Source organism: Galeopterus variegatus, unplaced genomic scaffold, assembly GCF_000696425.1.
Source record: "Galeopterus variegatus unplaced genomic scaffold, G_variegatus-3.0.2 Scaffold3825, whole genome shotgun sequence".
NCBI classification, from domain to species: Eukaryota; Metazoa; Chordata; class Mammalia; order Dermoptera; family Cynocephalidae; genus Galeopterus; species Galeopterus variegatus.
In genome coordinates, this window is record NW_007729936.1 from 201,490 (window position 1) to 217,487 (window position 15,998).

The 15,998-nt window shown below is 47.0% G+C and overlaps 2 protein-coding genes across 3 annotated transcripts in view; both read left to right on the forward strand.

Annotated features, from left to right (window-relative positions):
* LRIT1 (leucine-rich repeat, immunoglobulin-like and transmembrane domains 1) overlaps positions 1-6,864 on the forward strand; it is a 12,180-nt gene extending 5,316 nt beyond the window's left edge. The window contains exons 3-5 of the mRNA XM_008586093.1: positions 2-155; positions 3,559-3,864; positions 5,104-6,864. Coding sequence (XP_008584315.1) covers positions 2-155; positions 3,559-3,864; positions 5,104-6,080 — 1,437 coding nt within the window. The 3' untranslated portion in view covers positions 6,081-6,864. The remainder of the gene's footprint in view (position 1; positions 156-3,558; positions 3,865-5,103) is intronic.
* Positions 6,865-12,336: 5,472 nt separating this feature from the next.
* LRIT2 (leucine-rich repeat, immunoglobulin-like and transmembrane domains 2) overlaps positions 12,337-15,998 on the forward strand; it is a 5,131-nt gene continuing 1,469 nt past the window's right edge. Inside the window, exons 1-4 of one of the 2 annotated variants that reach the window (XM_008586086.1) lie at positions 12,337-12,508; positions 12,978-13,759; positions 15,354-15,383; positions 15,516-15,974. In XM_008586086.1, coding sequence (XP_008584308.1) covers positions 12,399-12,508; positions 12,978-13,759; positions 15,354-15,383; positions 15,516-15,974 — 1,381 coding nt within the window. In that variant the 5' untranslated portion in view covers positions 12,337-12,398. The remainder of the gene's footprint in view (positions 12,509-12,977; positions 13,760-15,353; positions 15,384-15,515; positions 15,975-15,998) is intronic. The other variant, XM_008586087.1, reaches the window with a different exon arrangement.

Consider the following 15,998-nt stretch of genomic DNA (forward strand, 5'->3'; position numbering starts at 1 on the left):
CGTGCCGCCCGAGGCCGCGCGCTTCCTGGGCAACCTCACGTTCCTCGACCTCTCCAGCAACCAGCTGCTGAGGCTCCCGCAGGAGCTGCTGGGCACCTGGACGCACCTGAAGACCGGGCTCTTCCTCCCCGGCCACCACGCCAGGCTGGTCCTAGGTAAGACGCGACATCCTTCACTGGGAGCCTCCCTGGTGAGCCTTGGTGTCTTGGGCTTTACCAAGCCTCTTGGAGTCTGGATTCAAGTAGAAATCATACCCGCCTGTGGGGTTGGAGTGGAAACTGAGTCAGCTCCGCAAGAATGGCAGGTGCAGGAGTTCAAGCCCCAAGCCAGGTCAAATCCCAGTGTTACCAGTGAGGAAACTGAGATACCAGAGGGCTTCCAAGCCACACCACCCAAAGTCGGTCGCCTGAGACTCAGTTTCCCAACTCAGAGTTAAACGGGTTAGCACAATACACCAGCTGGACTCTGTTACTTCTATCTCTTCCTGTTCCTAACAAACCAATGGCTTACAGAATGAACCAGATCTCCTTTTCTGCCCACGGCACCTGCCTGGCCCTGAGGATGACAGGTGAGGTGTAACTCACTCTGGAAAACTGATTTGAATTATTCAACTCATACATGAATATATGTAAACACGTCAAACATTACAAAAAAGATTGTGCAGTTTATGCAAGTTCGAAAACAACACATCACACCCCACAAATATGTACAAGAAAATGTTAAAATAAAAAAATACTATCAATAATAAAATAAAATATTACAGAAAAGGCTAAAGACCCTCATGTTCCCTATTTCTATTCTAATCACTTCCCAAAAGGTTGCCACTGTTACCATGTTTATATGCAAGAGCCCCATCTTTTAAGATACATTTACATATGTGTGCATATATACATACATATACATACATACATGCACACAGAAGAGTTATGTGCACATTTTACATAAAATTTTATCATATCATCCATATTATTCGGCACTAACTTTTCCACCCAGCAATATATCTTAGCGATCTTTCTAAATTACTACAAGTGGGTCAACTTCATTTGTAAAAACTACTGCACAATATCCCGTAGTATAGTTGTGCTGCAGTTTACTTGGCCATTTTCCCTTCAATGGACTCTTAGACTGTTTCCATTACCTGGTTAACACCTGCGATGTCACAGGGAGCTTCTCAGCAGTGCGTCCTTACAGGTGTTCCTCTAGGATAGGGAATGAAAAGTGGAATTGCTAGGCCATGTTGTGTGCATATTAGATATTTTTAAATCAATCTGACAGTTTCTGAAGTGGCTGGGCCAGTCCTCACTCCGCACTGGTAGCGTGCGAGACTGCCCATGAGTGTGTCGCTCAGCGGGTAGCTCTGAGTGCCTTCCTGCTCTACGTGCTGTGGGGACATAGCAGTGAACAAAATAGACAAAAATCTGTTCACTCACAAAAATGACCAAAATGTTTAACTTTCGCCAATCTGGCAGGTGAAAGTTTCACTGTTGTTTAACTTCACCTTTGCATTAATTATTTCGGGCCCTGTTATGATTAAATGAAAGCCAGATAGCTCACCGCCAGAGCCAGGCAATGATGAATTTTGGCTTGCGGACGTATCATTAAGTGCATTTAACTGGTGACACAAGGCAGCAGCCACTGATGGGGTGGGGTGAGAGGGGGTGGGAGAAGGAACTGGCACCCTCCCACCTGGTACTCAAAAGGATGTGAGAGACGTGGCTATACAGTCAGATCTGAATGAGCGCCCCCCAACCCTTTGACATTCCCCTTTTCAAATACGTCAAATACAGTTGGCCTCTGTCCGTGGGTTCTGCATCGTGGACTCAACCAACTGTGGATGGAAAACATTTGAAAAACAAATTGCATCTCTACTGAACATGCACAGGCTGCTCTACGTGCTGTGGGGACATAGCAGTGAACAAAATAGACAAAAATCTGTTCACTCACAAAAATGACCAAAATGTTTAACTTTCGCCAATCTGGCAGGTGAAAGTTTCACTGTTGTTTAACTTCACCTTTGCATTAATTATTTCGGGCCCTGTTATGATTAAATGAAAGCCAGATAGCTCACCGCCAGAGCCAGGCAATGATGAATTTTGGCTTGCGGACGTATCATTAAGTGCATTTAACTGGTGACACAAGGCAGCAGCCACTGGTGGGGTGGGGTGAGAGGGGGTGGGAGGAGGAACTGGCACCCTCCCACCTGGTACTCAAAAGGATGTGAGAGACGTGGCTATACAGTCAGATCTGAATGAGCGCCCCTCAACCCTTTGACATTCCCCTTTTCAAATACGTCAAATACAGTTGGCCTCTGTCTGTGGGTTCTGCATCGTGGACTCAACCAACTGTGGATGGAAAACATTTGAAAAACAAATTGCATCTCTACTGAACATGCACAGACTTTCTTTTCTTGCCATTATTCCCTAAACAATAGAGTGTAGCAACTATCTACAGAGCATTTATACTGTGTTAGGTATTAAAAGTAACCTAGAGTTGATTTGAAGCATGTGAGAGGATATGCACAGGTTATATGCAAATACTATACCATTTTATATCAGGGACTTGAGCATCCAGGGAGTTTGGCATCCGTAGGAGTCCTGGAGCTAACCCCCCAAAGATAGTTGATTTGAAGCATGTGAGAGGATATGCACAGGTTATATGCAAATACTATACCATTTTATTATCAGGGACTTGAGCATCCAGGGAGTTTGGCATCCGTAGGAGTCCTGGAGCTAACCCCCCACAGACACTGTACGTAAATGTGTAGGATGTCATTGATTATTAGACACACTATCAAATTTAATAATAGTCTTTGGGGGATAAAAAGGACATCATTATTAAATGTATTCATTTTGCATTTCAGAAATGCAAACTTATAGAAAAGAATTGTGCCTTAGAATTGAGGACACATGGTGCCCTTCTGTAAGTTTCTTTGATGGGGAGGGGAGCAGTGACCTGCTTTCAGCTCTATAAAGATGTTCACTTTTAGAGTAGAGAGGACTCAGGGTGTATCATAGGATTTGATTTTCTGGCTTCCTCACCCTCCTCCTGACACACATTATGCCAAAGGGACGATGGCTCAGAGCAGCCACCCTCCTTGCTAGGATGATGCTGAAAATGCCACTTATATTGGGAGGATGGGGGTCAAGGGTCACGAGTCAGTGAAACATTTCCAGAAATTGGTTTTGCATATTGCAATTATTACTAAATACTGCCTGGCTAGTAGCGTAAAACGCTAGGTCCAAGAAGGGCAGCAGTAATTGCCAATTTTGAGGGTAAGCTGTATGCTCTACCCAGTGCTTAACATGGTTTATCTTTCTTTATGCTTGTAGCAACCGTGAGAGGAAAGTAATGCTATCATTCAAGATGAAGAACCAGGTTTAAGGTTACACAGCTAGCAAGGCAAGGAGCTGGGGCTGGAAGCCAGTTCTGCAGACTCTGAGCTGGGGACCTACTTCATCGTCCCTGAGGGGAAGGGGGCCAGGCCTGGGAGTGGGACTGCGGACTCACTAAATCTGCGCATTTAGGGCTTACCTCTTGCCTTCTCTATCATCGCCACAGGGCTTCAGGACAACCCCTGGGTGTGTGACTGCCGACTCTATGACCTGGTCCATTTCCTGGATGGCTGGGCCCCGAACTTGGCCTTCATCGAGGACAGGCTGAGGTGTGCTAGCCCTCGAAGCCTGGCTGGTGTGGCCTTCAGCCAGCTGGAACTGAGGAAGTGCCAGGGCCCAGCGCTCCATCCGGGGGTGTCCAGTATCAGGTCTCCTCTGGGCAGCACAGCACTGCTACGTTGTGGAGCCACCGGGGTCCCTGGGCCTGAGATGAGCTGGAAGAGGGCCAATGGGAGCCCACTCAATGGCACAGGTGTGTGAACCACAGGGACCGGGGTGGTGGGCCAGGGGTGGGCAGGGTCAGGGGGAAGAGGTCTGAGCAAGGCTGGGCGCCCATCTGTTTGAGTGGAGTTGGATGGGATCTGCCCAGAGGCAGGGGACAGGGGGCAGTGCATTTAATGAGGATGATGGCTCTTGACCTGTCCTGCTGTATTCCACCAGCCACTCCATCAGAGGCTGGGGGCCCCCCCTGGGAGGAACAAAAAACTGATTTTTTGGTAGCAGACACTCGGTTAGTATATTTAATAATTATAGTAAGTTTCCCAGTTGTAAATATTAAGCCAGTAACACCAGGAGTAATTAATTAAATGAGTTACCATCTATTGAGCTCTTCATGTGGGTTTAGCCTCGTGCTAAGTGAAATATGTGCATAATGTCATTGACTTTTGAAGAGCAACCTGATTATCCTCCTTGTTTTGCATGTAAGTAACCTGAGGCTCTGAGAAGCTAAATGCTTGGCCTACATCACACAGCTCATACTAGGAGGAACTGGGACTCCAGCATGCTCTAGCCGACTCCACTGTGTTGCTCTGCTGTGCTGTGTGGGCGGAGTGGCTCATCTCTGTCATGGCGGGAACTGGGAGGCATTTGCAGGAGTCACGGCCACCACGGGCAGCAAGGGGGTTGAGGAGGAATGATTTCGTAGCATCCGACCAGAAAACCCCATGTCCCTCCCAGCTCTCTTCTGTGTCTCCCTCAATTGGTGGGCGACCGCTGCTCTAGGGCAGCAGGTTTGAAATCAATTTACAAGCAAAATTGTACAAGAAGCTCTGCTGTGGAAGACGAGGAGGTGAAGATGCTTCGAGTGGATGGCAGAGGGTCTGGGCAGGGGTGGGCAGGGCACTGCCAGCTGGGCCTCTGCCTCAGGTTCACCCCCGACCTGCTTACCCCCAGCGCACCTGCCTACTGCACCTGAGGGGATCACCTCTGCAGGACTCCAGGGCCCTGGACAACATGGTTGAACGTCTCAGATTCAGAAGGCAAATCATTCTTAGGCTGTGCCTGGAGATCCAGGGGATCTTCTAATTTGGGCCCAGGTGACCTTGATCCCCTTGGCTAGTCTAAGAAAAGTCGAATAAGTGCTAGTGTTTTCTTGGGATGACAGAATTTTCAGCAGAGGGTGCGCAGCTTGGGGGCTGTGAAGTTGGCCCTGGAAGGGAGCGTGGGGCAGATGGGTGCATTCATTCTCCCACATATGCCTCTTTCTCTCCAGTGCACCAGGAAGTGTCCAGTGACGGCACGAGCTGGTCTCTGCTGAGCCTGCCTGCGGTGTCCCACCTGGACTCTGGAGACTATGTCTGCCAGGCCAAGAACTTCCTGGGAGCCTCCAAGACTCTTGTCACCCTGATTGTCACTGAGCCTCAGACTTCCACAGGACACAGTGGGAACCCAGGGGCACTCTGGGCAAGGACAGGCGAGAGGGCAGAAGCTGCTGCTTACAACAACAAGCTGGTGGCCAGGCATGTCCCCCATATTCCTGAGCCTGCTGTCCTGGTCACTGGGCCCTCTGAGCCCAGCACGAAGGAGGAGCTGACCCTTCAGCACTTCCAGCTGGGTGTCCCAGGAGGGCTCTCAGAAGGACAGGCAGGACCCCAGGAGGACCAAGTGGTGAAGGCTCTCAAGGTGGTGGGGGACACTTACCACAGCGTGTCCTTGGTGTGGAAGGCCCCCCAGGCCAGAAACACAACTGCCTTCAGTGTCCTCTATGCAGTCTTTGGGCAGCACAACATGCAGCGGGTGATTGTGCAGCCTGGGAAGACCAGTGTCACCATCGATGGACTGGTGCCCAAGACCAAGTATGTGGCATGTGTCTGTGTGCGGGGCCTGGTGCCCCGGAAGGAGCAGTGCATCATCTTCTCCACCGACGAGGTGGTGGATGCTGAGGACACCCAGCGGCTCATCAACGTGGTGGTGATCAGCGTGGCCGCTGTCATTGCTGTGCCTCTCACACTGCTCGTCTGCTGTGACACCCTCCAGAGGCGCTGTCGCAAGTGCTGCACCGCGGGCTCCACCGAGGCCTCGGCCGCCTATGTCAACCTGGAGAGGCTTGGCCACAGCGAGGATGGCTCGGAGGAGCTGTCCCAGCACAGCCTCGGCGAGGGCGACAGGCTCCTCTCAGCCCGTTCCAGCCTGGACTCTCAGGCTTTGGGGACCCAGGGGGGCAGACGGATCAATGAGTACTTCTGCTGAGGGGTGTGCTTCCCCCAACTCAGTCACCTGCTCTCGTCCACTCTCCCCTTTCAGCTTTCACACACTCAGTCTGACACCCAAATACATGCCCACTTATCCACGTGGGCACCTGCTTACTCATGCACACACACCCCAGCAACAGCAGCAACTGCCAGCACTTATTAAACACTCACCGTGTGCCAGGAAGTGTTCTAAGTGCTCTATGTGCATGAACCCATTGAAATTCCTATAACAACTGTTTGCAGCAGGCACCACTATTCTTAACATTTTCTTGGAGAAGAAACGGGGGTGGGGGGTGGTAAGTAACTTGCCCGTGTCAGTCAGGTTTTGCTGCTTAACAAACACAAGGAAAATCTCCGTGGTCTGTAGCAACAAACACCTATTTTCACACTCCCGGGTCTGTGGGTGGACTGGGGTGGCTCTGTTCAGCATGGGCCACTTGGTGCCAGGGCTGGGGAATAGCCGTGGCTACCCGCAGCAGGCTTCTGTCATGGTGAGGTCAGATGACATCAGAGAAATGGGAGAAATCATGCGCTGCCTCTTAAGTTCTTAGTTCAGAATGGGCGCACTGCCACTATCTGCCAAAGCAAATCTCATGGCCAAAGCCAACTTTAACAGGGCAAGTGAGGACACTTTTCCTGTGGAGGTGATGGTGGGGCAGGAAATATTTGCTGAACAGTGATCTCAGCTACCACACTGCCCGTGATTACACAGCGAGGCAGTGGCAGCTCTGGAGTTTGGACCGGGCCGTTGGGCTGCACAGTCCTTCCCACTCTCCTATCGCATCTTAATTACATGTGTGTTAACTCACGGGCACTCACACACACAGGCTGTCTGTACTTCAGTTGTGCTTGCGGTAACACACACACACACACACACACAGACATACCCCACTCATACACGCTGAGCCCCCACTGATTTCTAACATTTACTCTCTGGGTGCTCTCCTGCCTAGAGACAATCATTTGATTTTTAATAAATTCTAGAGGTTTGGGTGATGCTCAAGAAACCACTTCTTAATTTGCTCTCAGAATGTCAGGATAGAGGGATCTGAGAGACCCTCTTCAGCAGTGACCCCACTGTCCCCGACCTGTCTGGCACACAGGTCACCTCTGCCCCTGAGTAGCAGCCTTTGTGGTTCTTACTGAAACTTACCTGGGTTCCTGAGGGTGTCTCTGAGCCTTTCTGTTCTCTCAGCAAGTCACTTGAAAGGAAGATTCCTGTTCAGTTTTGCTTAAAACTGGGAAACCACTGAGATGTCGTCTCTGTGCACAGGAGAAAGTGAATGATCTCGGGTGAAGGCTCGATTTGTTCCTTGTCTACAGGGCTGGGCTCTAGTGAGCTGAGCATCCAGGGTGCCTGGGGCCAAGTCCTTTGGGTTACAGCTGAGGAAATCTTGGGACAGCAAGTGATCGAAGGAAATTAGCTCGATTTGTTCCTTGTCTACAGGGCTGGGCTCTAGTGAGCTGAGCATCCAGGGTGCCTGGTGCCAAGTCCTTTGGGTTACAGCTGAGGAAATCTTGGGACAGCAAGTGATCGAAGGAAATTCTTTTGCTAGGATTATGCAAGGCAGTCTATATCATGTTGAACATTTACTAGCACAAACCAGTGTGATACTGTGATTTCTAAAGTTACAGTACTCTCCCTCGCAGTTACAAAAGACCTTATAACGTATTTCCCCCAGGTTTTCTCTCATTTGATACTGAAGACAACCCATTATGGAGGCTGGGCTATTTGATTTCACAGATGAGAAAACTGAGGACCAAAGAGTTGACTGATTTTCACAGAAGTGTGATAAATTGTCTTTTGGAATCCAGGTATTTGACAACTGTCTGGCCAGCCTGAGATCTTTATTCATTCAGTCTTGATCTCTGCAATGTGGTTCTCAGCAGGCTCATTACAGAAATAAATTATTTGAGCCACCAAAACCTGTGATCAGAACCACGGTCACAACTATGCTCCTGAGTGTGAAGTTCCTATATTTGCATATTTTCTGCCATTTCCTGGAGGATGCAACTGGCTATCACTGTGGCCATAGCCACTGGTAAGAGAAGTTATTTGGTTGGAAGATGACAAAGACACTGTTTACATCAGGGGTTAGCAAAATTTTCATGTAAAGAAAGCCAAATAGTAAATATTATAGGCTCCGTCACTGCTGCTCAACTCTGCTGATGGAATGCAAAAGCTGCCAGGGACGATATGTAAGTTAGTGGGCATGGATGGATTCCAATAAAATGTCATTTACAAAAACAGGTGACAGACTGGATTTGGCCTGCAGGCTGTAGTTTGCCAGTCCCTTATCTAGATTCGTAAAGGTGTTTTCTGCTGGATCTCTGGAGACCCGAGACTCAGTTCTGATTGTTTGATACCTGAGAGTGACAGACAACCCCCATATTAGAACAAATATAAGTGCTATCGATGAAAACAGCCATCTGTTGAAATGATTAACATGCTGTCTTTAAATGATTGTCTGAGCCAGTCAAGACTGAACAATTATTGACCTAAAGACAACTAACGTACAGCCAGTTTTACTGAACCTGTGTGAACAAAAGTCAGGAACTTGAAAGCAGAAATTTGTTAGCATTATTATTATCATCAGTTTTTAATATTGCCTGAGAAAGAGAAAAAGGGAAATAGAGAAAGAGAAGATTAAACTTTCCAGTGGTTCATATGGCCTGTCTTCGTGGTCTGGATGGAAAGGCCTCCAAGGTGGTCAGTCTTCCAATACCCATCTGTCAACTTTCGTTTGTGTGTTCTGTCTTCCCTGGTTTGCTCTTGTAGAGAAGAATCATCCCGGATTGTGCTCATGAACATTCAAGTGACTGAATTTCCATTGTAAAAAATAAAATGGTGTCTGTTTTATATATTAGTCTTTTGGTACATGAGTCGAGTTAGTATGAATCAGTCCCTCAAAACTGAATGTCTCTGAGAGTCCTGGCAAAAGAATTTCAGATCTTCCAGTGCTGAAGACCAGCCTGGACTCTGGTGATCCTGCAGCATGCTGCCCTTGAAAACTTAGGCTGGAGATTGTTTGGAATCAGGACATCTTCATCACGTCTTTTTCTGCTACAACCTCATTATATTCCTGTTGACTAGGTGGAGGGTATGCCTAATGTCACTTATCTGCAGTTGCCTGTCTAAGTTGCAGGACACAACAAGGTAAAAACAGAAATTGTGTCCTAGAAAGTGGACTGGGCTATCAAGGCCAGGCTATCAATCGAGGAACTCAGTGAGCAGTTGTCTAGGGCTGGAAGTTTTTGTTTTAAAAATTGTATAAATTAGTTAAAACAAAAATGAACTTACAGGTACTTGGGCATATTTTATTTAATTGCGAGGGCATTGTAGTCAGCATAGGTTAGGCTTCTGCTGTGATAACAGTTCCCAAATGTCAGTGGTTTAACACATGAAAGTCAGTGCCTGCTCTCACAGAGTGTACTCGGGTCAGTGAAATACACGGGTAGAGGGAGGGCTGTGCTTCACATATTTACTCCAGGACTAATGAAAACTCTACCAACTGGAATGTCAAAGATTTCCACAACAAGGAGAAAGAGAATCATATAGGGGCTTTTCAGACATTGTTTCCTCTAGCATTTCATTAGCCAGAACATGAGTCACATGGCTCCCCTTTGCCAAGGGACTTGGAAATGTAGTCTTCTGTGTGTCTACCACAGGCATACCACATACACAGCATGGGTAGCCAAAGGAGCCCTCTCAGATGTGGTTGGCAGCAGATGAAGGGGTGAGAAAGCCTCCAGCTTGAGAAAAAGGAATGGCAGCCTGTCTTCTCCATGATAAGTGGCCCAGTTCTCTATCTTAGTTATCCCAAAGTTCCACTAATATTGGGGGGAGGTAGGGGGAGTGAATGGTTTTTTCCAATTGAATATGTAGGATACTCTCTTATTAAGATTCTATTAAGACAAGTGGGAGAGCTTCCTTCCAGCAGCTATTTACATCTATTTCATAAGCATAGAGTAACTTCTCCCTCATGACTTTCTCTCTACCAAGAACTCTAAGAGCCAAACTCCTAGAAGCATCCTGCAGGAGGGAAGATTGGATGGCAATATTCTCTGACCCCCTCCCCTTTGTTGTTAGGATCTCTTGAGTTTATGGGCCACACTTAACCACATGTTGTTTAAGGTCGATGGCATGACCCAAGCTAACTTTAATTGTCTTAGTCTCCTGTCTTAACTCCCAACATAGCTACTCCCTATTCCTAAAAAGTAAACCAAATAAGTAAACCAGAGGATGAGGAGATCAGGAGAGGAGAAGGGGAGGTGGAGAAGTGACCTGGATGATTCCAGAGATGGCATGACAGTGTGTGTTCTTCACAAACTCTAAGCAAATCTCTGCAAAGGTGGGCTGAGCTGGATTCATTTGAAGAGGCTGGCATGGGATGGACAGAAGTGATATTGTAGGGAAGGAGGACTCTTTAGGCTTTAATATTTTGGGGTAAGGGGAGAGAAAGGAATTCACTGATGGTTTGTGAGACCCATGATTGACTCACGTATTTCCACGAAGCAAGCTTGACAAAGTCCTGGCAATCCTGATGAGGGATGAGCATGAGAATTGCCCGTCAGAGTTGGTCCCCATCAGGTCAAACTGGCCAGGCCCTGATGCCCTCACCATCTCCAGTCACTGCATGTGGGCTGCCTTGGAAGGGGCATGACCTTGTGCAAGCATTGCTTGCAGCTAAGCATCAACTCATTCGTTGAAGGGGGATCTAGGCAGCACGTCTCCATGTCTGCTACAGACTTTGCAACCATAGCACTCTCTCCTTGTTTGGGATTTTTACCTCTAGAAGAACTGCAGAGATCTAGCCAGACTGTAGAGTTAGGCTGTCTGGAAACTCCACAAGTATATCTGGCTTGGTGAAGGCCTGGAGTGTAATCAGCTTAGTTGATGACCCATTTCTCCCCTCACTGGTTAGCTACTAAGCGGATTTTCTTCACTGAGGCCTTTTGTAGAGTATAATGTATATCATGAGTCTTACAGGAACCCATGAAATTTCAACGTTCATCTGAAAGTATCCCAGTTAACAGAGAAGTAGACTTTTCTGCTCTTCAAGAGTCTGTTGTGTGAGAGGTGAATTATTGGGCACCAACTATATGCTAAGTGCTTTATAGTCTCAAAATTTCCTAGAAACACTATAAAGTGTGTATCAATATTCTCACTTTCTGAGGAAAAACAGAGACTCACAGAGATTAAATGATATTCCAAAGATCTCAAGACTGGGAAGCATGAACAAGAGAGAAAACTCCCTGGGACAGGGTCTATAACAGCAGCCCCCCACTTCCTTTCATTTGGCAAGAGTGTAACTTACAGCAGACGACCTATAGATATACGTTAAATAAGTGAGAGTAACAGAGCAAATATCCCAAATCTTTGGCAAGAGTGTAACTTACAGCAGACGACCTATAGATATACGTTAAATAAGTGAGAGTAATAGAGCAAATATCCCAAATTGCATATATCCCATTTTAAAATGTAGGTATTTTATTTACATCATGTGAAAATACACAGCATTCAGGAAAAGTTTCGAGATCCAAAAAAAAGAAGGAAAACCGGTTTAATCAGAAAACACCATCCCGTGTTGAACAGCACCATGATGTTCTTTGACTCAGGTCACCCAAGCTGCAGATGCAGCTGTGTCAATGCAGTGAAACTGTGATTTCGAGATCCAAAAAAAAGAAGGAAAACCGGTTTAATCAGAAAACACCATCCCGTGTTGAACGGCACCATGATGTTCTTTGACTCAGGTCACCCAAGCTGCAGATGCAGCTGTGTCAATGCAGTGAAACTGTGATTACTCCACCTGGGGTGCTGGGGAGAGAACACGTGGTAGGGATGATCGCGGCATTACTTTCTTACTCATCACCTGCTTTTACTTTGAGAAAATGTTTGGAAATTCTAGGTTTCAGAAGCTGATTGTGAGTGATGAAGTATGAGATGGATTCTGGCCAAATCTCCTGAGCCGTGGTGCTCAGAATAGCATCCCTTGCCTGGATCTCAGACTTTTTTGTGAGAGACTGAGGGAAAGTAGAACTGGTACGGAATTGGACATATGGCTTAGAGTTTACTTTCTAGATTCATTAACCAGACAAAGGATGAATTTTTTGAGCTTAGTTAGGAGACATAGCTCCCTCTGCCTGGGTTCTGACTGCGCCTGGGATCTGGGCCACAGCAGATCTCAGAGCACCAGGAGTTTTGCTGCTACTGCGCTGACCTACATCACCACGGATTACCAATAATGGGATTTGCTACTCAGAAGCTGGGACTACACTTATTCAAAACTCCCAAGGTAGTGTCTTACAGAGGAATATGGCCTCAGTTTTTCAGTATTTTCTGCTAGTTGTGGTCTTTCTGGATACACACGCATCTCAGCCTTCCTGTCTGCCAGGATGTACCTGCTCAGAGGAGAGTTTTGGCAGGTGCGCTGTGCTGGCAAGATGCCAGAGGGTTATAGGGGGTGGGATTTTGGGGGGGATGATGTGGAGTGGAAGTCAGTTTTTCAGTATTTTCTGCTAGTTGTGGTCTTTCTGGATACACACGCATCTCAGCCTTCGTGTCTGCCAGGATGTACCTGCTCAGAGGAGAGTTTTGGCAGGTGCGCTGTGCTGGCAAGACGCCAGAGGGTTATAGGGGGTGGGATTTGGGGGGGGGATGATGTGGAGTGGAGCCTGGCCTAGAATTGGTCGTAAATCAGCAAAATCTCTAGGAGACTCGTTCGAGTTGATGCTGGACTTTGGTGAACTGTGCGTTTTTACCAGAATGGGTCTAACCCTTTTATTTCAAGTGAATATTTTTTCTTCTAATTCACGTGTCTAATTCCAGGATAGCCTGATGCTACTCCCCAGTTCCATGATGTCTATCTTAAATAATTTCTGGTTTCTTGTACAGGACTCTGCAGTGCATGTCTATCTCTTTGGGAAAGATCCCAGGGAACCTTCCTGAAGAGTTCAAGAAAGTTAGAATTGAAAACTCACCCTTATTTGAACTGCCCCGAGGGTCCTTCTTTAACATGAGCACCTTGGAGTACCTTTGGCTCAACTTTAACAATGTCACTGTGATCCACCCAGGAGCCCTGGAGCACCTGCCTGAACTAAGAGAGCTGAGGCTGGAGGGGAACCAGCTCCGGTCAGTACCATGGACAGCGTTCCGCGTCACCCCTCTCCTGAGGGTCTTGGATCTCAAACACAACAAGATTGACGTCCTCCCGGAGCTGGCTCTTCAGTTTTTGGTCAACCTGACCTACCTTGACCTTTCCTTCAATAGGCTTACTGTTGTATCCAAGAGTGTCTTCTTGAACTGGCTGACCTACCAGAAACGCCAGCAGCCTGGCTGTGGGGCTGAAATTCTCTCCAGCCTGGTGTTGGCACTGCACAACAATCCCTGGGTATGTGACTGTCGCCTAAGGGCACTCGTTCAGTTTGTCAAGTCCATTAACCTGTCAGTCATCCTGGTGAATTCCTACCTCATATGCCAGGGCCCTCTCTCCAAGGCAGGACAGCTTTTTCATGAAACTAAGCTTAGTGTTTGCAGGAAGCCACAGATCTCAACCCCCAGTGCCAATGTCACAGTCCAGGTGGGACAGAATGTGACCCTGCGATGCTTGGCACAGGCCAGCCCCTCACCAGCCATTGCATGGACCTATCCCCTGAGTATGTGGAGAGAATTTGATGGTAAGCCACATGCACCCTGTCAGCGTATCTGGGGGGGATGGAGAGGCCTCAGTAACCCTACCCTCATTACAGAGGCTCGGAACTGGGTTGATCATGAAGAATGGGTGCAGGTAAGATTGGGATAGGCCTGAATTATATATATATTCACGAGAACAGAAAAAATTCCAAGATATTGTTCCACTATTAGCATTATTTTGAATGGTTGCATGTGGATCTCTCTAGGACATACAAATATATGTAAATACATGTATTGGGGATGATTTAACATATTGTATAAATATTATAGAATTGTATATGAGCAAATATATTCTTTTAGAGTTTTCTAGATGAAAAACACTATACTGTGTATTTTAGAACTCTAGAATTTCCAACTAAGACCAGTTCTAGAAATGATCTATTACTTATTTCCTAAGCTTGCCTGAGCAGAATCACCTGAGGTGCTTGTTTAAAATAAAATTTCCAAGCCCTTACCCTGGCTTGAGATTCAAATTCAGTGAGTCTAGTTAGGGCCTGAGAATATATGTTTTAGTGAGTGTTCCTTACCCTCTCACCGCTCAGCAGCTAATCCTTACAATCAGGCAAGGTTGGGAAGTCCTGAATATTGACTGAATTTTTCAGTTACCACTGTGTTGATCAGACCTTATTAGCTTGAAGTTGTAATAATGGGGCCCAGGGAGAGGAAGTGACCTTCATGGTCCCCAGAATTATAATTCAAACTTGCCTTTCTTTTCCTGGAGCTCTGTGCTCTGTGTTTATACCTCAGCTGGAATCACATTTAATGCCACTCCGTAAGGTTGGACATGTCACAAAGCCAGGGATGGCCTCCCTGGTAGAGAATCTTTGTGGATTATCATATCTTCCCCTGTGCTCTGTCTAGAAGACACCTAGAAATATCTGGTTAAAATTTGCAAAATGCAGTCAGATATCCAGATATTTGTTTTATGTGGTGATAAACCTCTGGATGGTTAAAAAAGTACCCAATTAACTGAGTTTTTTTTCTTTTTTTACTTTTGCCATCATTTTTATCACACCTTATTGGTTTGAGGCTAAATACCAATGAAGGAGAAAAACCAGGAAATGCATCCAGACATTGTCTTTTGTGATGCTGTGTAATCACTCTTTGGCACTGTGTTGTATTTATTCTGTCAGTCATAATAAAAGGTGAGACTTACTGAACACTCGTTATCTAACTTATAGGGTGAATGCTACTATTATTACATTTTATTGGCAAGGAAATTGATGCTGAGAGAATTTAAGCAACTTGCCCAGGACCATATACATAAGGAATAGGTATAGGATACCCAGACGTTTGGGTCCAGGCTGTGAGGCACTGCACACAGTACAGTGGGAGCCAAGAAGTCGCACTATCATATAATCACACAGTTGAGAGGAATCTCCTGGAAGCCATGGTTCAGCAAGGCCAAAGTGGTTTGGTGTGAGCAGCTGGTGAAGTTGAAGGAGTGTGGTCTTCACAGATAGAAGGACTGGGTTCCAGATCAGTTGCTGCTTCTGGACAACTCTCACTATGGGCAAGTTGACTGATTGCTCCAATCCTCAACATTCTATGGGTAATATTTGGGTACTTTCTTTACAGCATTGCTGGCAGGCAAACACCTGGGATCAGGTATGAGATTAACCAGGTATGAGTGATAACAAGTAGTTATCACTACATCTTAACAAAAAACTGGCATTGCTGGATGCTCTCCAGCTGTCTATAAAACAAATACACAGCTGTTTTGCTTTTCTTTCTATACAGTGTTGACCTCTTCTACTGCAGAAGATGCTACTGTGTCTGAGCTGACCATACCTGCTGCACATCTGGTAGACAGTGGTAATTACACCTGTGTGGCCTCCAACTCCATTGGCAGGAGCACCCTGGTCATCTCCCTCCACGTCCAGCTTGCCCAGGCTCTGCCTGCACCCCATTCTCTTTCTGGCCCCTTGGAGAGCAATGCCTATGTTGACCTGCGGGTCGTCAAGCAGACAGTGCATGGGATCTTGCTGGAGTGGCTTGCAGTGGCCAACAGCCCCGAGGAGGAGTGGTTCACCCTGTACATTGTGTCAGATGAAGCCCTCAGGAAGGAGGTGGTCCACATTGGCCCCGGAATCAATACATATGCTGTGGATGACCTCCTTCCCAGCACGAAATACGAGGCATGCCTCAGCCTGGGGGGCCAACCCCCACGCCGGGGTCAGTGTGTGGTCTTTGTGACAGGCAGAGATGGCGGTGGGCTGGAGG